The sequence below is a fragment of the Mixophyes fleayi genome, chromosome 2, assembly GCF_038048845.1.
Source record: "Mixophyes fleayi isolate aMixFle1 chromosome 2, aMixFle1.hap1, whole genome shotgun sequence".
Lineage (NCBI taxonomy): Eukaryota > Metazoa > Chordata > Amphibia > Anura > Limnodynastidae > Mixophyes > Mixophyes fleayi.
In genome coordinates, this window is record NC_134403.1 from 336,828,277 (window position 1) to 336,851,468 (window position 23,192).

General features: G+C 41.4%; 1 protein-coding gene across 1 annotated transcript in view; it reads left to right on the forward strand.

Moving 5' to 3' along the window:
- Positions 1-4,546: 4,546 nt before the first annotated feature.
- The window catches only part of CMSS1 (cms1 ribosomal small subunit homolog), a 236,656-nt gene continuing 218,010 nt past the window's right edge, over positions 4,547-23,192 (forward strand). Inside the window, exon 1 of the mRNA XM_075197014.1 lies at positions 4,547-4,728. Coding sequence (XP_075053115.1) covers positions 4,668-4,728 — 61 coding nt within the window. The 5' untranslated portion in view covers positions 4,547-4,667. The remainder of the gene's footprint in view (positions 4,729-23,192) is intronic.

Sequence of the window (23,192 nt, forward strand, 5' to 3'; positions counted from 1 at the left end):
AAAATCCAGGTTTTTGGTTTTTCCACTCCTACGCTATTATTAACCTCAATAACATTCAATAACAATCATTTCCACTAATTTCCAGTCTATTCTGAACACCTCACAATATTGTTTTTAGTCCAAAACGTTGCACCGAGGTAGCTTTCTGGACTGCGTAGTGGAGTGGGCCCGGTACCCAATTTGGTACCGGGGCCACAATACCTCCTCCAACTGGTCTAAATTCCACTGCACATATGGCTGCTCCTACATCCTCTGCAGCATATAGACTGAGGGTGTAGTTCGAGCGCGTCACTACCTCTTGTTTTCGACGACCATGGTACAGAGCATTCATCATTGAGATCCCATCAAGTATGTCAAAGACAGACAGCGTCAAAGTGTTATTTGTTGACTTTGGGAACAAAAAAAACTGTCCCTGTTGCAAATCTTCGTGCAATGAAGAGTGACTTTTTCATTTAAAGGCTCAAGCTTTCAAGTGCAGTGTTTATAACATCATTACACCAACAGGTAAAAATCCTTTTAATTGGGATAATGGAGCCACAAAGGAAATTGCCCATATGTAATGCCCGCACAATGTTACTGGCGTTGTCTGACACCACAAATCCCCAGTCTGGCTGGTGACATGGCCTGCAGGACTAAATCTGATGGAGATTGTGGAGGAAGTTGACGAGGAGGGTGTTGGTGGTATGTATCCAACAGGACCAAAGGATTTAGGTGTCCCTGGACTGCTGACGGTCCTAGCCACAGGTCCTGAACTAAACACTGAATTATGAAGAGAAAGTTCTTCAGGTGACGTATAAGTGAGGATGTCCCTAGGTGGCCAAGATCCTTACCCCTGCTTATTTGAGCTTTACATAAGCTACATATGGCCATACATTTGTTGTTCGGATTCGGATAAAAATAACTCCAGACAGAAGAGGTGGATTTTTTGGTCTTCTGACCAGGCATGACGATGGGCTTTTTCATCCCATGGACAACAACTGTTTCCCCCCCTGGTGGCTCATTTATGATAACCACATCAGCATCCTCCTCGTCAAGTTCCTCCTCAGCGCCAGCTACATCAATATCCTCCTCCCGGTGTACAACATTCACACCTTCATTAGCCAAATCTGTAACTGGACTGTGGGTGATCCTTCCAGCATATGCAGAGGGCGTGCTGCAAATGGTTGAAGGAGCCACCTCTTCCCGTACAGTGATGGGAAGGTCAGGCTTCGCAACCACAAAAACCCTTGGACTCGCTGGACTTGGACTAGTTGTTGATGACAGCTAAAGTCTCTTAAATTTGTTAGGGGGGGGGAGGAGAAGTGCTTAGATCCATGGGTGAAGCTGAACCACTAGTCATGAACACGGGCCAGGGCCTAAGCCGTTCCTTGCCACTCTGTGTCGTAAATGGCATATTGGCAAGTTTACGTTTCTCCTCAGATGATTTTAATTTTCTTTTTTTGCAAATTTTTGGGAACTTTGGGTTTTTGGATTTTACATGCCCTCTACTAGGAGATTGGGCATCGGCCTTAGCAGACGACGTTGATGGCATTTCATCATCTATGTCATGACTAGTGGCAGCAGCTTCAGCATTAGGAGGAAGTAGGTCTTGCTCTTTCCCTACTTTATCCTCCAAATTTTTGTACTCCATTATATGCAGCACTAATGAGTGTACCCCTAAACCACACACACTTTGGAAATGCTTAAAAATTGAACGTAGTAAATGTAATATAGATTGCAGTACCTATTCTCTGGAACTGCTTAAAAATTGAACGTATTAAATGTAATATAGATTGCAGTACCTATTCTCTGGAACTGCTTAAAGAATGACCGTAGTAATAGAACTGGCAGTTCCTATTTTTTGGAACTACACAAACAATGACCGTAGTAATAGAACTGGCAGTTCCTATTTTTTGGAACTACAGAAATAATGAACGTAGTAATAGAAATGGCAGGTCCTCTATTTTGGGACTGCAAGAATATATTGCTCTATAATATTTTTTATACTTTTTCAATTATTTTTTTATATTTTTTTTTTATTTTTTTTGGAGATTTTTTTTTAATTTTTTAAAAGATTTTTGGCTAATTAACAAATTGATATGGACTTATCAGAAACAAATACAGGACAAAAGCACCACTGGACTCAGCAGCACAGACACTGGCCAAAGCACCACTGGAATCAGCAGGACAGAGCACTGGGAAAAGTACTACTGCACTCAGCAGGACAAAGCACCACTAGACTAAATAAATCAGCAGGACAGAGCACTGGACAAACTACTAATTCACTCAGCAGGACAAAGCACCACTTTTGTAAGGTTAGCAGGACAGAGCACATCAACCTCCTTCTTCAGTAACCACAGGGAGAATGAAGATGGCGGCCGGGAGCGGGGCATTTATGAGATCAGAGTCTCGCGAGATCCGACGCGAGACTTGGATGTCATAGCCTCGTTTTGGATGCATTTGGCGGCCGGAAGTTCCCGAACAGTGCTCGGATTCCGTCGGATCCGCACTGTTCGGGTGGGCTCGGATTTGCGAAATCCGAGCCCGCTCATCTTTACTTTAAATAGGGATGATCACATAACTGAATTACATCATGGGCAGCTTTTGAGATTGGACGGGTATAAAAGTTAATACTTGGCACAAAGCAGTTGTCAGCTGCGTGTGCACTAGTGTCTGATGTTTATTTTCATGACTATTTTTTCTACATTTATAAGTTATTTATGTTATATCAGAAAATATGACAAAGTAACTACTGTTGTGTATTTTCAGATGACATCTAGTGGTTGTAAACGGTATTGCAAAAAAAAATTACAATTATAAAAGTATTGCCTAGTTCTACCTTTATCATCATCATCATCATCATCATCATTTATTACGAAACATACCCATTTTCAACTTGAATTTCTACTCCAGCCAAAATAAATGTCAAGAAAATGATTTTTTTTAACGTTTTTTTTTATGTTATGCCCATACTTGATTTTAACTGTACATGGAATTTTAAGGGCAACTTAACTCCTAAAATAATATTGCAAAATAATTATCCTGAGCTCTACAATTTACTACAATAATTTACGACATGAAAATATGACCTCTGCCTGAAATCATCTGTTGAAAACTGAGAATACACTACTCTTACTGCCATTTGACAGGTAGGTTGTGAATAACTGATCTTACTTACAGTAACATCTATAACCATGGAAACTGTGGATTCCACTGATTGTTTCCATGGTTGCAAAGGTTACTAAAGAAAGTCAACTTTACAATGCAATGCAGAAATGAAATTTCAGTTTTTCAGAGTAAGATTATAGGAATGAGATAAAGGGGTGGAGACAGTTTCAGGTGCAGTCCTTACCAAACACAGTTATTCCCACTCTGCAGAAAGGTCCTGGATTATCCGCCAGCTCAGAGTTGGAGGAGATGAATTACTTCAATGGTAGTTTACCTGTAATGAGACATCCTCAACCAGCCCCAGCTGGTCTCCCCAGTGCCATAGTGAAAATCAGCTCCAGGCTGGTCAGCGCAGGGGTTGTGGGTGTACCGAAAATAGTCCCCCCCAGAGCACTGACAGCTCTCTACTACGCCTGCTACCAGGTGATTGGCCTGCTCAGTTCAGGTAAATGTAGTTGTTCTCAGGGGGGTTCCTACTTGGAGCATAATTAAAGTAAAAGAGCAACTGCAGAACTCAACATGGAACTACATGCAGATTTAGCTACCACTTGTGTAAGAGCATTTATGTGCATGATAAAGGGGAACTATCACAAATTTAAAAAATGCCTAATGATAGATTTAAGGGCGTACCACTTAATCACTGGGCCCCATAGTAAAATGTGGGTGCAGTCATTGTGTTGTTAGTCCAGGAAGTCCACGTTATGCTTTTCTGAGCATGCTTGGGGTTTGTACTGAAAGCTCAAAGAGAACTTCACTGTGTATGTACCGGCCCTGAGCATGGTCAGTAGAGCAGAGCAGGGGCCTCCTAGACCATCATTAGACCCAGGGCCCCAGAGCAGCCATCACCCCAATTGCTATGGCACTGTTTTAAGTCAGAACTACCATAGTTGTACAGGGTGCAGCTATGTGTAACACATGGGGATTTGTACAGTGAGGCGGGCGGGGCTGGCTAGCGCATCAAGTAGCGTTGCAGCTCTACCATTGGGCGCTGCCCTGCCCCAGCCCCACGTCTTACCTTATGTGGAGTGGGAGTGGTATGGCATGTTCTCCAGGGGCACCGTGGAGCAAAATAATACACTTTTTGAACAGGGTAATGGAAATAAATATAAATTATTATTCAATATTAGTTCATTTTAGAAGATATTCAATGTCAAACTTTCAATGTCAATGCTGATGGCCCCTTCTACTTGTGTACATTACATAAATTATAATGGATTTTACACACACATAGTAATCTTATTGAACTTGAGTCCCTGTTACCTCCATAAAATAATATTACACTGCCTAGGTTTTGTTCTTTTTTTTTTTTTAGCAGTGTTAATAAAGATTCTAAAAGCACACAAAAAAAACCTCAACACGTTGGAACGCTGTATCCAATCAGCACAAAGAGGAAGCGTGGCTTAGCGTGGCACCGAGGCTTGGATCGCTAACTCCGCCCACACATGTGGCTCTGGATTTGAACGTGTTGATACTGTCCAAGTTATTGCAGCTGCGCTCGGGTCGGTGTTCGGGGTCCTAACATGGCTGATGACCTCGGAAACGAGTGGTGGGAGGAGCCAGTTGGTGACGCAGCTAATAAAGGTAACGGCATGTGAACAATGTCTGGGTAGATGGACTGTACATGGCAGGAGGGTCAGTTCTCCTCCATCCTGGCTGCACTATAGTCACCCTGTATGCAGAGTCCAGGCATAGTAACTCATGTCTGGGTAGATGGACTGTACATGGCAGGAGGGTCAGTGCTCCTCCATCCTGGCTGCACTATAGTCACCCTATATGCAGAGTCCAGGCATAGTAACTCATATGTCTTATTTTCTGCTGTTAGTGTCATGTGTTACTATTACTGTGAGCTCTACTTGTAAAATAAGAAACACTTTTGTAATGGTGCAACATATATTATTATATCTAATAGAAGCATGTCATGAAATGTAACTATAGGATTATAGGTGCAAGAAATATATGTGATATTATAGTACGGCCATGGACATGCTGCTTTTCTGCTTTTTGTTGAAAAATAGAGATGGATGCTTAGAGATAATTAGTTTGTATGGAGAGACGGATCAACTGTACACACAGATGATAGAGACCATTTACACTGATCAGCAACAACGTTAAAACCACCTGCCTAATAATGTGCAGGTCCACATCCTACTGCCAAAACAGATGTGACCGGTCGAGGCGTGGACTCCACACGACTTCTGAGGGCGTCCTGTGGTATCTGGCACCAAAACATTAGCAGCAGATCCTAGAAGTCCTGTAAGTTGTGAGGTGGGGCCTCCATGGCTCAGACCTGTTTTTTCCAGCACATCCCACAGATGCTTGATTGGATTGAGATCTGTGGAATTTGGTGACCAATTCAATACCTTGAACTCTTTATCATGTTCCTCGGACCATTTCTGAACAACTTTTGCATTATCCTGTTGAACGAGGCCACTGCTGACAGGAAATTATCATTGCCGTGAAGGGGTGTACTTGGTCTGCAACAACGTTTAGGTAGGTGGTATGTGTCAAAGTAACATCCACATGAATGCCAGGACCCAAGGTTTCCTAGCAGTACATTGCACAGAGCGGCAGACTGCCTTCTTCTCTTCCCCAGGTAAACGATGCACCTGGCCGTCCACATGATGATAAAGAAAGCTTGGTTGATCAGACCAGGCCACCTTCTTCCATTGCTTCATAGTCCAGTTCTGGTGTTCAAGTGCTCATTGTAGCCTTCAGCAGTGGACAGGGGACAGCATGGGCACTCTGACCAGTCTATGGCTATGCAGCGCTATACGCAGCAAGCTGTGATGCACTGTGTGTTCTGACACTTTTCTATCATAGCCAGCATTAACTTTTTCAGCAATTTGTGGTACAATAGCTCTTCAGTGGGATTCGTACTAGACGGGCTACCCTTCGCTCCCCACTAGCGCCCATGACCCTGTCACCGGTTCACTGGTTGTCCTTATTTGGACCACTTTTGGTAGTTACTAACCACTGCATAGGGGCAGCACGGTGCCTCAGTGGTTAGCACTTCTGTGTCACATCACTGGGGTCATGAGTTCAATTCCCGACCATGGTCTTATCTGTGTGGAGTTTGTATATTCTCCCCGTGTTTGCGTGGGTTTCCTCCGGGTGCTCCGGTTTCCTCCCACACTGCAAAAAACGTACTGGTAGGTTAACTGGCTGCTATCAAATTGACCCTAGTATGTGTGTGTGTTAGGGAATTTAGACTGTAAGCTCCAATGGGGCAGGGACTGATGTGAGTGAGTTCTCTCTACAGCGCTACGGAATTAGTGGCGCTTTATAAATAAATTGTGATGATGATTGATGCCATTGAATATGCATTTGCCAATGGCCCTTTAACTAGTAGGCTCTTTAATTTGACTGATTGGCTTCTGAATTCTGTACTAAATGATTATGAACAATTTAATTTTAGTTAAACATAATCACGATTTTCTCTCCTGCCTCACCAATAAAAGTATCAAATATACAAGTAAAGTTCATGTGCTGAAAACCCATTTTTTCAGCACAATGTGTTGGATTTTAGCACTCATTATCCTGCGACAGCACCCCAATAGAATAAAGTTTTGGGATATACTACCAGTGAAAAGATAAATATATAAATACTATTCTGGTGCAACTTCTTTTCCTATATACTATTGAAGTACATGATAATACAGATGAATATAAGAGTGAACTTACTGTGACTGGAGTCTCCTTTAACATTGTTGCAGAAGTCTGGCTAGCCTGGTAATTCAGCCAAAGTACAATCTGGCTGCTTTATGAAGAAGTGAGTCACCCAGCAGGGTATGACTAGTAGTAGTAACCTGGTCATCAGCAGGATAAAGTTACCTGTTTATTTGCAGACTAGAAGCCGTAGCAACAATCCAGTAGGCCCAACTACCAAGGTTAATGTAGCATATGGAATGCCGCAGGTAGCACCATAGACCGGCGTGCCTTCCAGAAGGATATAGCAGAGGTGCCAGAGGTGAGGTTGGCCCACGTCTTGTGTGTGTTGTAGGCCCAGATGAGGTGGCAAGGTCTCCAGGTTTTCAGGCCCTCGTCCACAGCCCCTGGTATCGCTGACATTGTAGGGAGCCAGGCGTATCCTGAGAAGATCAAATGCTAGCCGGGTGAACAGGGTTTTGCTTCCCAGTGCTCCAGGTGCCAATGCCGTTCCGAGGCTGGCATCAGGTTATGAGACAGGCTGCAACTCAGGGGGTCAGGGAAAGGTCAGGTGAAGTTCAAGTCTTTGCGATTCAGAGGCAGAAGACAAATCATGGGAGAGTCCAGGACAATTCCTGGTTCTTGCATTTACGAGGGAGACAGAGTGATCCTTGATGACATGGGACTAGTTTAATTCCCTTGTGTAGCCAGGTGGGTAGGACACCTGGACTGCTGTAGGAACCGGTTGACCAGTTCATGTGCTCAAAGTGAACCTGAAGTATACTGGGGAGATGCTGAGGAGACAATAGCAGACTTGGGGGAAACAGAGTCCTGATGTACAAGCTCAATGCAGAGAACTGGTAGAGACATGTCTGGTCAGGGCATCATCTTGTTTTATTTTGTATTTTTTGTACGATAGCAAATCATGTATCCATCATTTATTGTTTAATTTTTATTTATTCAATTTTAGTTGCTATGATACTTGCATTTCTTAAGTTCAGATGACTTGCCATTCTCCTGCAATCAATAATATAAAAGCCCAAAATAATTGAAATAGTTCAGCTTCCCTCTAGGTATACCGCTTACAGACCTAAATGTAAATGGTGATTGTTTTAACATGTGTTGAAATCTTCATTCATTAGTTCATAGTTCCATCATACAGTCAAGTCCATAAATATTGCGACATCGACACAACTCTCATATTTTGGGCTCTATTCACCACCACAATGGATTTGAAATGAAACTAATAAGATGTGCTTTAACTGCAGACGTTCAGCTTTAATTTGAGGGTGTTTACATCCAAATCAGGTGAACGGTGTAGGAATTACAATGGTTTCTATATGTGCCTCCCACTTTTTAAGGGACCAAAAGTAATGGGACAATCGACTGAAAAACTATTCCCTCGTTATTTCATCATCAATTAAGCAGGTAAAAGGTCTGGAGTTGATTCTAGGGGGTAAATGTATCATACTCCGGTTTCTTCAACTCGCGGGAGTTCGATGAGATGACAGCTAAAATTTAAAGCGGCGCAGCCTTGTAAAGGCAAGTTTCCCTTTACAAGGCAGCGCTGCTTTAAATTTTTGCTGTCATCTCGCCGAACTCCCGCGAGTTGAAGAAACCGGAGTATGATACATTTACCCCTAGGTGTGACATTTGCATTTGGAATCTGTTGCTGTCGACTCTCAATATGAGATCCAAAGAACTGTCACTATCAGTAAAGCAAGCCATCATTAGGCTGAAAAATCAAAACAAACCCATCAAAAAGATAGCAAAAACATTAGGTGTGGCCAAATCAACTGTTTGGAACATTCTTAAAAAGAAAGAACGCACCAGAGAGCTCAGCAACACCAAAAGACCCGGAAGACCACGGAAAAAAACTGTGGTGGATGACAGAAGAAGTATTTCCCTGGCGAAGAAAAACCCCTTCACAACAGTTGGCCAAATCAAGAACACTCTCCAGGAGGTAGGTGTATATGTGTCAAAGTCAACAATCAAGAGAAGACTTCACAAGAGTGAATATAGAGGGTTCACCACAAGATGTAAACCATTGATGAGCCACAAAAACAGGAAGACCAGATTAGAGTTTGGCAAACAACATCTAAAAAACCCATTACAGTTCTGGAACAACATTTTATGGACAGATGAGACAAAGATCAACTTGTACCAGAGTCATGGGAAGAGAAGAGTATGGAGAAGGAAAGGAACTGCTCATGATCCAAAACATACCACCTAATCAGTGAAGCATGGTGGTGGTAGTGTCATGGCGTGGGCATGTATGGCTGCCAATGGAACTGGTTCCCTTGTATTTATTGATGATATGACTGCTGACAAAAGCAGCAGGATGAATTCTGAAGTGTTTTCGGGCAATATTACCTGCTCATATTCAGTCAAATGCTTCAGAACTCATTGAACGGCGCTTCACAGTGCAGATGGACAATGACCCGAAGCATACTGCAAAATCAATCAAAGAGTTTTTAAGGCTAACAAGTGGAATGTTATGCAATGGCCAAGTCAATCGCCTGACCTGAATCCGATTGAGGATTCATTTCACTTGATGAAGACAAAACTGAAGGGAAGATGCCCCAAGAACAAGCAGGAACTGAAGACATTTGCAGTAGAGGCCTGGCAGAGCATCACCATGGATGAAACCCAGCGTCTGGTGATGTCTATGAGTTCCAGGCTTCAGGCTGTAATTGATTGCAAAGGATTTGCAACAAAGTATTAAAAAGTGAAACTTTGATGTAGGATTGTTTAGTTTGTCCCATTACTTTTGGTCCCTTAAAAAGTGGGAGGCACATATAGAAACCGTTGTAATTCCTACACCGTTTACCTGATTTGGATGTAAATACCCTCAAATTAAAGCTGAAAGTCTGCAGTTAAAGCATATTTTGTTTGTTTAATTTCAAATCCATTGTGGTGGTGTATAGAGCCCAAAATATGAGAATTGTGTCGATGTCCCAATATTTATGGACCTGACTGTATATGAAAGAAAATATAAAAAACAAAACATAGTGCAAAAACGTAATACAATAAATCATTTTATCTAAATAATGTTGAATCCTCCAAAAATAAGTGATGATAACTTTGTAAGAAAATGATTCCTTAGAGCAGCGGTTCCCAAACTTTTGCAGTTCGCGGCACCCTTAGAGTCTCCAAATTTTTTCAAGGCACCCCTCCAAAATAATTACTGAGCAGTCCTGTTTTAGAAGTAGTTGGGTCAAAAAATTGTAATAAGTATTTAGGTCACGACAGAAATACTTATTTAGTTGTATGCAAAAATGCCCCTCTGCATCCAGGCACACTGCCCCCTCTGCATCCAGGCACACTGCCCCCTCTGCATCCAGGCACACTGCCCTCTGTTACGCTGTCCCCCTCCTCTGCCCTCTGTTACCCTCCTCTGCCCTCTCTCACGCTGTCACCCTCCTCTGCCATCTGCCCTCCTCCTCTGCCATCTGCCCTCCTCCTCTGCCATCTGCCCTCCTCCTCTGCCCTCTGTCCCCCTCCTCTGCCCTCTGTCCCCCTCCTCTGCCCTCTGTCCCCCTCCTCTGCCCTCTGTCCCCCTCCTCTGCCCTCTGTCCCCCTCCTCTGCCCTCTGTCCCCCTCCTCTGCCCTCTGTCCCCCTCCTCTGCCCTCTGTCCCCCTCCTCTGCCCTCTGTCCCCCTCCTCTGCCCTCTGCCCTCCTCCTCTGCCATCTGTCCCCCTCCTCTGCCCTCTGCCCCCCTCCTCTGCCCCCCTCCTCTGCCCCCCTCCTCTGTCCCCCTCCTCCTCTGCCCTCTGTCCCCCTCCTCCTCTGCCCTCTGTCCCCCTCCTCCTCTGCCCTCTGTCCCCCTCCTCCTCTGCCCTCTGTCCCCCTCCTCCTCTGCCTTCTGTCCCCCTCCTCTGCCCTCTGCCCTCCTCCTCTGCCCCGCGCCAGGTACCAGCTATAGAAAAAAAGAAAGCAAACAGAAACTTACCAATCCGCGCGGCGCTAGGACCCTGCAGCCTCCTGTCTCGCGCAGCGGTCACTGACGTCGATATTCAGTGACAGCTGCGGGAGAGAAGAGGCTGCAGGGTCCTAGCGCCGCGCGGATTGGTAAGTTTCTGTTTGCTTTCTTTTCTCTAGGGCTGGCCCAAGGCACCCCAGTGACAGTGCCGCGGCACACACTTTGGGAACCGCCGCCATAGAGTTTTTCTTTTCTATTAATTAGCGTTTTCAACTTATTTAGATGGAGAAGATCTGATTCACCCTTGACACTCTGATGGTAATGCACTTACTCGGAAATATCTTGAATAAAGGCTCATAATGGTTTCTTTAGATGATTTTCTCCAAACGCTTACATCTCGGGTATTCCATCTCAGTATATTATACCAGTTTATACCCACAGTTATATGAAACAATCTTAGACTACTTGCTTGACTGAGCCAAGTACAGGGGTTTCGTGGTTTTTATTACTTACAAAATATATATATATATTTTTGCAATGTTCCACTGAAAGAAACTTATAGGCATAAAGCATAATTGTGTTTGTGTTCTACTGCAATAATAGTGAACAATAGCAAATATGTTCTATTTATCTGGTAATTGCATGTTGTTACCAGCAGATGGCAGTAATTTACTATATTTCCCAAAACTTCTATGCATAGAAAATAAAAGACCATGTAGAAAAAGAATGTTGGAAAGTTCCAGTCAAAATTAAAGGGCATTGAGGGTTACATACTAATAAAGTGCAAAAGTGGAAATGTACAGTAACCCCTGACAGGAAAAGTAATCATCATTAATAAACTTTGACGGGTCTGGTGGAAATTAGACAATGAAAGCGAGTGACTGGTTACTGTGGGCTTTTTGCCTATTTGCATTTGTTAGTAAACAATCCCAGTTGTCCCATTATTTTATCTGTCATTAATGCAGAATAATATCCACACACTGGATGCCACCAATAAATCCTTGTTTGCTGTGAATACAATTATATAATAAAATTATACAGCAATCTGGCCAAAAGTTAGGAGCTAGTTTTTATTAGGGATTTATTTTCAGTGATAAGGACTGTGTGCATCAGAACACACTAACTAGCTATAACCATGTCTGGTACCCTGGTGTGGTGTGAAGCTTAGTCCCAGAAGGCTCTGATCATGTCTCTCTGTCATGGGATTAGGCTCTCCGCAGTACAGTATGTGAATGACTATCTGGCAGCCAATCAGAACGCAGCTGTTTCTTTCTGATTTGATGCCGGGCCGTCGCATTGCTATCAGCCAGGAGCTCTCTAAAGACCGGTTGCTATATTGTTTTTTCATACTTTGTCATATAGTGTATCAGGGGTGAGCCAATCCTGACCTCCAACTCACTCTAAACGAAACTGGGTGACCTGATCATGTCTGTCTTTCTAACTTCCACGTTATTATTTAAGGTAGTCTATAGAGACAACATCATCTGTGATGCATTTGCTCAGAATCATTACAACTATTTCACTGCAATTAGGAATCACAGGTACAGCATTATGACATGGTGGTATTATAGTCTGTATAAGATAATGTGTTTGACAGAAAACACAGTGATGTTACTATTCAAGAGCGACTGCTGAAATAGTACAGCTTGTCATAACACTATACCTGATAATGATCCCTATAATACCTCCAGTACACGTCGCTGTGGGATCGTCAGAGTCTGCCTCTCACTGATTGGGTCTTCTTACTCTGTTTTTTAACATCAATCATTTTGATTGATAACATTTTCAAACATGGGTACAGAAAATAAAGAGGGAGAGGAAAAAACAACGAGATATAGGAGGGGACAAACTCTGCATTTAAACCAATGTGACGTTATTGTTCATACCATTTTCAGTAAACCAGTAATAAATGTAAGCCATGCAGATTTGTGGAGGTTCGTTTAGGTTATAGGACAGGGGGTCAGAGGTATCGTTGAGTGTAATTAATGATAAACCCTCTCCATCTGTAACATATTCATGTTTATGCCATTTAGGCCACTTAATGGTAGGTAAAGAAGTAGCGGTAGAGTAAAGTATTCCGATAGTCTCTATATTTAAGCTGAACTGGATTTTAGAAGCGATTTGAGCTATGGTGGGAGGTGGCGGGTTTATCCAGTTCTGAGCTATGGCAGCTCTTGTCTCAATGAGCATGTGGCCCAACATGTATCCATTGTGTTTAGGAACCTGGTCAAAGTGAAGATGTAGTACTTCAACCTCTGCTGAGGGGGTCACGTTGATATTAAAATAAGTATTTGCCAATTTAAAAGCTTCCTGCCACAGATATATATATGCATGTCAAGATAAGGTAAAATATTTTTAATAGTTTAACCTGCATCTCTGAGTGGTTTAGGCATTTGGAGAATCGATGGAAAGTGGTATAGATTTGCTCCCGTTGTTTAGTCCTGAAACATGCCTTGTTGTGTCATCTTCCCATCGAGGCTGCGGAGGAGATTTATAGGGTAATTGTGAATATACTAGAAGGTAATTCCTCCTTTCCCGCTGGCCTTAGTAAGCCTGGAGAGAATGCGGTCAGGTGGTATGCAGATGTGTCCTGAGCTTTCATACTTGTAGATGCCTTAATCAGTTCTGCTAAACTGCTCTTGTGTTGGATGGAAGAGCAAGAGGGATACTGGCCAGGCAATGTCTCTATTTAGAGCTACTACCCTATGACATGCTCTTAAAGAAAAGTGTTGAGGTTAATATATTGTGACAAACTGGTCTTAAGTGTTTGAGGGACCAGAAAGGATCGGCTGTAGGATGCTCTGCGTGTAAAGCTCTTTGGGTTTGTGGTACATTGAATAGGCCCAGTTTCTCATTTGAGTGAGGATTCAGACTTCTGGGGCTTGATTCATTAAGGATCTTTAAATTAAGAAGTTTCTTATTTCAGTCTCCTGGAAAAAACCATGTTACAATGCAACGGGTGCAAATGAGCTTTCTATTTTGCACATAAGTTAAATACTGACTGTTTATTCATGTAGCACACAAATGTCAACTTTAAATTTCAGTGTACAAATAAGCTATCAAGTTTTTGTGCTCTACATGAAAAAACAGCCAGTATTTAACTTATGTGCAAAACAGAAAACTATTTTTCACCCCTTGCATTGTAACATGGTTTTGTCCAGGAGACTGAAATAAGATACCTTTTCATTTAAGATCTTTAATGAATCAGGCCCCTGGTGTTTAATAAGGTTGGGAAGAGCTACCTTTCTGATTTAAAATGTAATTTTTGTGTGATGACACTTGATATTGCTCCATTTAAAGATTTGTTTATGATGGCAAACCTGTAAAGCTAATGTATAGATATTATATGCTCTATTTAGGACACTTGATTTGTTTGTGAAATTGAAAAGCTCATCTGCTATTCATATTCCTACATTATGACAAGGTGCTAAAACTCGTACTATAATATGATATTATATCCTGAAGGATGGAAAAATTATATAAAACTCACAAACCTGTTTCCTTTGTAGAATCAAAGAAGAGGCAATTTTTGGGCAACTGCCTCCCTAGCATTTTATATTTGCACATTAGTATAGAATCTAGAAGTCCACGTGTCTGTACAAATGGAGACTGCATTACACCTTGCTCTATGGAAGCCCAGTGTTTGTATGTAGTAGGGTTTGATTTATGTATTATTATGTATTGTATCCTTAACAGGTTTGTCAACTTTCTAAATACAATGCAGCCCTCCATCTGTCAGAATGTTAATATCCGATCTTATCAATTCATGTCTTGGTATAAAACATTTATGAAGGGTAAAGTATTCTGTATACAGTCGCTATCATCATCACCATTTATTTATATAGCGCCACTAATTCCGCAGCGCTGTACAAAGAAATCATTCACATCAGTCCCTGCTCCATTGGAGCTTACAGTCTAAATTCCCTAACATACACACACAGACCAAGGACAATTTAATAGCAGCCAATTGACCTACTAGTATGTATACGAGACAACTCTACATTTTTAGGGCCAAAATACTACTAGGGTGGTCATTGTGTTCACAAACTGACACATATGTTTGTGAAGAGGACAACAATGGGGTGTTAGGTGATAGGGAGAAAAGAAATATAAGGTACTCAAGAAAAAGGAAAATTAGGATGGAAAGTGAGTAGTAGACAAGTTGATGTAGGGAATCAAAGTAAAGAAGAAGATATTCAGTCCAGATGGATTATTACCATTTATTAATTATTTTGCGCCAACACACTTCGCAGTGCTGTATTTCAGGGGAATAATGGATAGAACGTGCAACAACTAACAAATGCAGTAACAAAGTGAAAGAGAAGGTAAAGGGGGATCTGCTGACTAGTAGAGAGTTACTAAGGATGGCTCCCAGTGATTACTTTCAGGGTCTGTTATTGAGGGTGTAACAGGATAGTGCTCATCTCTTGTTTTTCTCAAAATGCCCATGAATAATCCGATCAGTTTCAATCTAGTTATCAGTTATCAGTTTTTGGGGGGAGATTAAATTGGCAATGATGTCTGGCTGCGCACGTTGCCATTACAGTAATGAATCTGCTCATTTGAGCGGAGATTTCAGCTTCGCCATCGTTGTGATGCGTCTCCCTGGACTGTTCCGGAGACACGTCTCGCTGATTTGTACCTCCCCCTTTCTGTTTGCTCTGGTGCCAAATACACTGCAATATTGACCCAGTGGCCTGATATAACTTGTAACAGCGCAGTGTGTGTGGCCAGGTTAATCTAGACGGAGGAGCATTAGAGTTGGCCAAAGAGAAGTACCGCAGCAGAGAGAGTGGGAGAAGAATGGTAATGGATAGTCATATTGGGAAGAGGTTAAACTGATAGAGGAATGTGGTGTTGTTTTATGAGGGAGAAAGACATAATAAATGTGCCAAAGTCAAACTAAAAGCAGAGAGAAGAGTACGGGGAATGAATGAGTAAGATCTCTGAGAGGAAGTCTAGCAAGAGAGGAATGAAATAAGATTCCTTGAGGTTTGCAGCACGTGCTGGAGAAACTCGAGCATTGTGGGGAAAATGATGCTGTGGATACGAAGCAAAACTCCCCAAAGAGGGTCTCAGAATATTTCTATTTTAGGATGTTACATAGATTTATCTTTGTGTCTTGCTGGCATGTATCCCATCCAGAGACTGATATATCTAATATGTAATTATTATTCATGGTATATAATATAACTACATACACAGGGCCCCAGAGATATTTCGGGGTACAAGATTCAGCACCGCTGACTGATCTACATCACTTACCTTGTTGGAACAGAGCACAAGTCATCAGTTTGTGTGGTCTCAAACATAGTAAGAAATATGAGAAATATTAAAGATTAGTAACAGTTTTCTTAAATGACTTTAAAATAGCGAAGTTGATTTCTGCCACATGAAATGACAACTGTTTATTTGTAAAAAATAATATGTATATAAAGCACTCGCACACATACACATAAAATGGAGGATACTCTGGGGAATCCTACTGTACTGAAGGATTAGGAAATATCATTGAGTTTTGTCTTCTTGACAGTGGTGTCAAACAGGCTAATAATACAGTGCAGTGTCAGAGGCTGGGTAACTGCAGTGTGTTCTGTCTCTTTATCCTCGTCCCATGGTTTCAGAGGATCACCTCTTAGCTGCACCCTGGAGATTAGAAGTGGCTCTGAGTGACTGTAATTTGTCTCTATTAATTTGTTCTCCATTCGCTGTATTTCCTTTAGGTTTTTTAATGGGTAATTTGGATGTGATCCCGGCTTTTGGTTTGGGAATCCGAGTTGGAGCGCTGCCACCAAATGTTTCTTCTGGAGCCTTTAAAACAATGGAAATGTTTTTATTAATAATATATACAGTATATTGCTGATTGACTACACACTCTTGCTGTATCTTGGTAGTAATACATAGAAATACATGATGTATGATAGCAACCAGCGTTGAGCTGTCCACACAAACTACAGTCCGGTCAGCCAGTTTAATCCTCTTTTGTTGCCCAGAATGACACTTTTTCTTCATTTAAAAATTTCGTTTTCATGGTTTCTAATTAACAGACCACTAAACGGCAACATTTAAACAGTCAGACAAAGTTAAATACATTATTCAATGTTAACCTGACTTTTCCCCTCAACACTGTTGATAATGATGATTTTCATCACGATTTATTTATATAGCGCCACCATTCTGCATGGAAGTGTTACCTCCTCACTATGGTACAGACAACTGAAGTCCCGCCCAGATCTTTGGGAAAGATCATAAAGCTGAAACTGCAGTCATTTGAGCTGCTGTGACATATCTGTCCCTGTGTGTGAATCCACCAATCCATACAATGCGTTTGTGTAGAGAAAGACTAAATCCCTCTCTGTCTATTCAGTTTGAGATGCACCTCCCCATAACATGTTGCAGAGGGTGAAAGACAGTATGGAGGACATATTTAAGTTTAAACCCTTCATTTATTTCAAAAGCTTTTAATATACAGATATGCAATCTATTATCCATGATACTTGAAACTGAAAAGGGAATTCAGTTGCTGGCGACGTCCCGCTGCACACATTGTCTGCCAGTACGGTGCAGAAAACTCTGCTCATTTTCCCCTTGCATCTCTATGTGACGCAATAAAATCTCTGCCCCGATGTGTTTCTACAGACTGTTCTCATTGAGCCACCTCGTGTCTAATTGAATTCCCCCTTAGATATTACCCATAATTTGGAGCATTGTGTCTAAAATCTACTACAACCATTTAAATCCCCACTCTTTCCTCACGCTGCCACTCCCTCATTACATTGTTCAGCAGAGCAGAACTGTAGGAAGAAACATTTGATTACGTCTGTGTTTTCCGAGATGCAGCAATAATTAACTTTTTCCTTTTCTGTAGTTTAGAACCTTCTCGATAACAGGTTCCAAGATAAAAGATCCTATTTTGTATTTATTATCAAATAGTGGTTGGTCTTGCTCTTTAATATTCTTTTTTGAAATTGAGTTAGTTGTACACAGAATATATTACTGGCAAGTTGCTTTTGTATTCAGGGTTAATTTGAAGTAAGGGTCAATAAAGGAGCCTGGAAACCAATTATGGGGCCCGATTCATGTTCCGACGCCCGTTCGTTTGCGCAGTGTATCTCGCCTGAAATAGCTCTGTGCCTGCCTGGAAATGAACATTACACCAATGAGCTCATTTGCATACAACACAGATGACACTATGGGGCGTATTCAATTGTTAGCGTTAACGCTAACAAACGAGCGCTCGAAAAATATTACCGTTTATACGGTAATATTGCGCGCGAAAAGCGTTAATAGTTTACTCGCGGAATTTCAGCTCGCAGCTCAGGGAGCAGCGAGCTGAAATTCCGCGAGTAATTACCGTATTAACGCTAAGATTTTTCGAGCATCTCGTTTGTTAGCGTTAACGCTAACAATTGAATGCGCCCCTATGACTTTAGAGGCGGGACAGGGGAGGAAAGGGGCAGACTAACGTAGACAAATTTACACATTGTATAGTAAGGGGCTGCCGATTCAAGTCCTGTGTTTCTGGTAAGTACACTTGTTATCAGAAGTATCATTTGCACCAGCTACAGGGCAGGTTTAAATGCCTACTGATAGCGATGACTGACATGACAAAGTTTTTGATATAAAAGTACACGTATGTGTGCCAGTAGCTATCGCAGAACATCTGTAGTCATCTAAGATAGACTATAAAAGCGCATTGTAGGTATGGTACGCATTGAAAGCATGTTTACGTAATTAATGGATAAAAATATATATTTAAAATTGATATTTATAAACAAATAATTTTATGATGAAATAAAAGTTGTATGCATTCTGATGTGACCTTTAATTGTACATCCACATGTGCATACACTGCAGTCTGTTCTGAGTGTCTGCATACTAGGCAGAGCGTACAAATTGAAACGTATCTGGACATCCGCTTGGACATGAATAGCTGTCAGGACTACCTACACTTCCTGTGCACTGTTTAAAAACGCAACTTATATGCAAAATGCATTTGGTTGACACAGTTATATATTATGGGCCTGATTCAAGTCCAGTGTTTTCACTTTTAAATTCCAGACCTGTTTTTTTTTTACAGAAAAATCGGGATAAAACTGTCAGTCTGGGAAAAGTAGGGCAAAAAAAAGCTGTAAGTAAAAACCCTGGTCGACCATCACATATTTGAAATAATGTGAATTATTTTAATACTTCAGTTGCAACAACTGTAAATTTAAATTGACCTCCCATAAGGGGCTCTGTGGATCTTGTTGAGTGTGTGGAAGATAAGTATTTAGTCATTATACTTGTTTTAGCTTCCCATAGGTTCTGGGGTTGGGGTTGAATATGAACGAGTGTCACCAGTAAAGACCGTAGCCTTTAATTCTCAAATCCCTACATTTATCTCTGCAAATGGTGTGTTTCTGAGTAAGTGTCTTAAGCTTGGTACACACTACACAGTTTTCATCCAATAATCGGCTAAATCAGCTGACATACGACCGCTTGTTCAAAAGTCGGGTCAGTGTGTACAGTGAAACGATGGTCGAAAGTCTGCCCAAATGGACGATTGTCGCCTCATTTGGTTGGTCGTACCGTTTAATATTTTCGTTCCAATCTAGTTTCCACTGTGTAGTGTGTATAAACTTCCGACCGATCCACAACAGTGAGTATGAAATTACAGTCATTGCTCACGACAACATGGCTGTAAAAAGTCGCTAAAGGGACGTCTGCTCTTCCCTTTATCGTCCTAAACAAGGCTAGTGTGTATGCAGTCCATGGACAGAGCGATCGGAACATCGGTCGCATGTAAAATCGCTCGGCATAAAAAGTTGGTTGAAATTTCTGTAGTGTGTACCCAGCTTTAGGTATCCAAGGTTAGTTTAAATAATAGTGTTGATAAGGGGCAATCCTTTCACATTCCCCCATGTATTAATGTATTGAAGTTATGGCCAATTACTGTAATGGTGTAATGTCATATGATTGCCAATAAATAGGTCTAATAAGGTACAATAAAGGACAGAATAGATATATTTATTGTGTTCATTTCAAATTTACAAAGATGTTATCTGTGATTGTAAACTGAAATGCTGCAATGATACTCGCTAGGGCTGTAGTGGCAGTAAATTAGGTAAAAAGGGTATAATCCTGATTTGGTAATGGAATAAGAGTGTACGAGCAGAACTCATATTTGGGTTTTTGAAAGCAGGATTTAATCTCACTTGATTGACTCTCAAAGTGGTCAGATGTGGGGGAAACCGGTTGGGCCAGAAGTTTGTAGAGTTCAAATCCAAACCCATCTAGGCCTGGCGTCTTATCATCAAATGCTTTTGATTTTGAAACTGGGGATTCTAAAATTTCTCCCTTGCTTATGTCTATCAGATTGGATTTGCAACAATGTTTTTGGCCTCTTAAGTCATCCTCAGTCTTCTAAATCCATTCCTCCACTTGGTGAGAATGTGTAGTTTGCTGAGCTAAAATGTAATACAGCATAGATGGGCTGCTTAATGCTGCAATACCACAAGCGAAAATAATTTACTAATGTAAAATAATGTGTTACTAATGTGACCCCTTCCCTAGCGTCCTGTGTTTTGTGATTGGTACTACCACTCACTCCTCCTCTGGCACTGTATAAGGTTGGTTACCATAATTTATTTGCAGATTCTGTGTTCTCAGGACCAGCAGAGGAGGCACATTGGTGGTAGTGCAGCTTTAATACCCTCTAATAGAGTGCACTATTGAAGCCATGGCCTTGGTAAAGTCTTGTACTAATGTAGTGGCATATTTTATTGGCACACTTAAAGCCTGTGGCATCTTGGTGGAAATCTGCCCATCCAGATCTTTTTTTCTTTGTTCTAATCTTGTTACTTTTAGAAGGTGTTGCAGCACCTAACGAGGCTGTGAGGGGATCTGTCATTTTTCTCTAGGGTTTGTGCACAAGCAGCAATAAATCTTGATCCTGTAGTGAAGTGTTACCCACCCCCACAACCAACACAATATTTATGTCAGTCTTTTGTGTCTCTTTGGGGAATCCCCCATGTGTTTGGCACAAGCAGTCTGTCCCTAAGCGCCAGTGTTCCTTAGTGCAGAAGAACACTCTTAAAGTGGGGCTCCTGTCAGTCCTTATGGCTCAAGGCTGTTTGCAGGCAGCTTCAGCACCCAGAAGTCTTTTAATATACTAATATTCCACAACCTTTAGAAATGGTATTTGTGATTGCACAAAATTACTTTGTTTTTTTGTATATCAGTATAGTGGTTGTTAGGCTGAATTACAGATAACCCACCACCCTTTATGGACCGCCAGGTCCTTGGTTCTTTTAATTTTTGTTCACTGCTCCAGCCTGCATGGTAATGGTAGTGGTAGTGGATTTCAAGGGTCTGTTCACCTGTAATTCCAAGCAGCTTCCCAACCACTGTAATATACTGTAATGTGCTATATATCAAAGCACAGTATTGTAACATTCATCACTGAGTGATGATACTTAACTTATGAATACTGGTGAGTCTACATCAGTGGTAGGCAACAAGCGGCCTGCTGAACCTTCACCTATGACCCCCCCAGCCGGCCTCTCCCATGTCATGTGACCTCACGTGATGCAGATAGGTCATGCTATATAACGGAGGAGGAGGAGGGTGGGCAATGTGCTCTCCCCTCCTTCCTCAGTATGGCCTTTTGGAAGGTCGGAGGGCTGCATATGCTGCCCTGCCAAGAAGACAGAATTGCTCATCACTGATCTACATCATGTCTTACTGTCTATATACATTATTTACAGGAGACTATATCTCTATTAATGTTGCTTATGTATTTATTATTTTATATATTAATGTTAGTATGCTTATGTTTGTTAAAAACATATATTTTGTAATTAACTTATGTCGGCGGTATAACGTGATAAAAGCTATTACCACTGATAGGTTTTCATTGGTGGACATTAGTATCTACATGCATTCCCATTGGGTCCAACCAATCATCATTTATTGGTTCTTCAACTCCTATGTCAGATCTGACAAATGTCACAAACATCTGGGCCTCAATCATGTTTTGAGTACGGTCATCTTACATTGTATGACATATATGCCTCCTTATTTTCAAATTCAACCTTTAAATGACTCCTATTGGTGATGTTAGTTATGGTTATGCCTTCTCAATACTCATTCCCCTACATGATGTTAAAGAGGTGGTGTCACTAGGTAAGACTAAATGTCTGCTATTTAGGGTCTCAATCTGTCTATAATGTGAGTGTTGTAGCTTCCACTCAAGAAGTGTTTGTTCTCTTGTATAAAATAAGATTGAGTGTCAATACCCTGACGAATGCTTGTGTTACACCAGCTTTACGAACCCCACGCTGGCCCACTGGATGCTGCATCTCAGGTGCCATCGGCTTTGTGGGATACAGGAGAAAGTCCTGTGAGCAAAACAAATTCAGTGCTTAACAAATGAAATTGTGTGAGGACCCATATACAAACGAGTTTACTTTGTAACACAATATCTGAAGAGCCTATTTGTATAAGATCTATAGACACTATTAGTGTTAGGTATTTCTCCGCTGCATTTTTGTTTTTTTTAACAATTATTTTTAGATCTCTGTTTATTATCCTTTTTATTACATTGAGTAATAATATTAAATTAAGATGACAAATCCACCAGACTGTATACAATACATGTTAGATTAACAATTATTTAATTTATCCTAAAATAACAGTTTGTCTAATTACTTTGTATAAAACATTACTCTGTTATTGTCTAGTAGTCTGTTACTAATTGGAGAAGGATTGAGCCGACAGAGTTTAAAAAGTTGGTTTACAGATTGTAATCTGTCTGGTACCAAACAGACATAATAAACTCATGTAAATAAATAATGTCAACTGATTGGCAGTATTTTATAGTAGTAATCATCCTAATGACACACACAAAGTGCTTCATTTAGAGTTAGGGGCAAATCGATCTAAGGGGTGCAAATATGCACCTGGACAAATTATGTTGTGATGCAAGGGGTGCAAATGCATTTTTTTGGCATGCAAGTAAAATACCCCCTACTTTTATATACAGCACACAAATACTGGTCTCCTCTACTTTACACTGCGATTTAGAGTTGAGCTAGAACAACCCCCCCCCCCCCAGCTCTGAATCTGTCCACACATTTTAAATTTGCTCCCACAGCAGGGCACAATTCAGTGTTCTCTCCAGAACATTTTGCCAGCTGGGTGGCATTAAGAAGCACCCTGGTGGGGCAGTTGTAATACTTTGCAATAATATTGGAAAATGTTGGAGGTTATTGTCCTCACCTGCCAGGACTGGTCAGAGTGGTGGTCAGTGATCTAACATACACTGCTGGCTGTAGTGCTCACATAGGGCCTTTTCAAAAAGGAGAAACAATGGCTTATTCTATTATAATAGGACTCCAAGAGCCGGGTGGCAAGTAAAAACAACCGGGTGGAGCACCCAGGAAATAGGTGCTGGGGAGAACACTGAAATTGCTCCTTAGCTGGATTAACACCTAA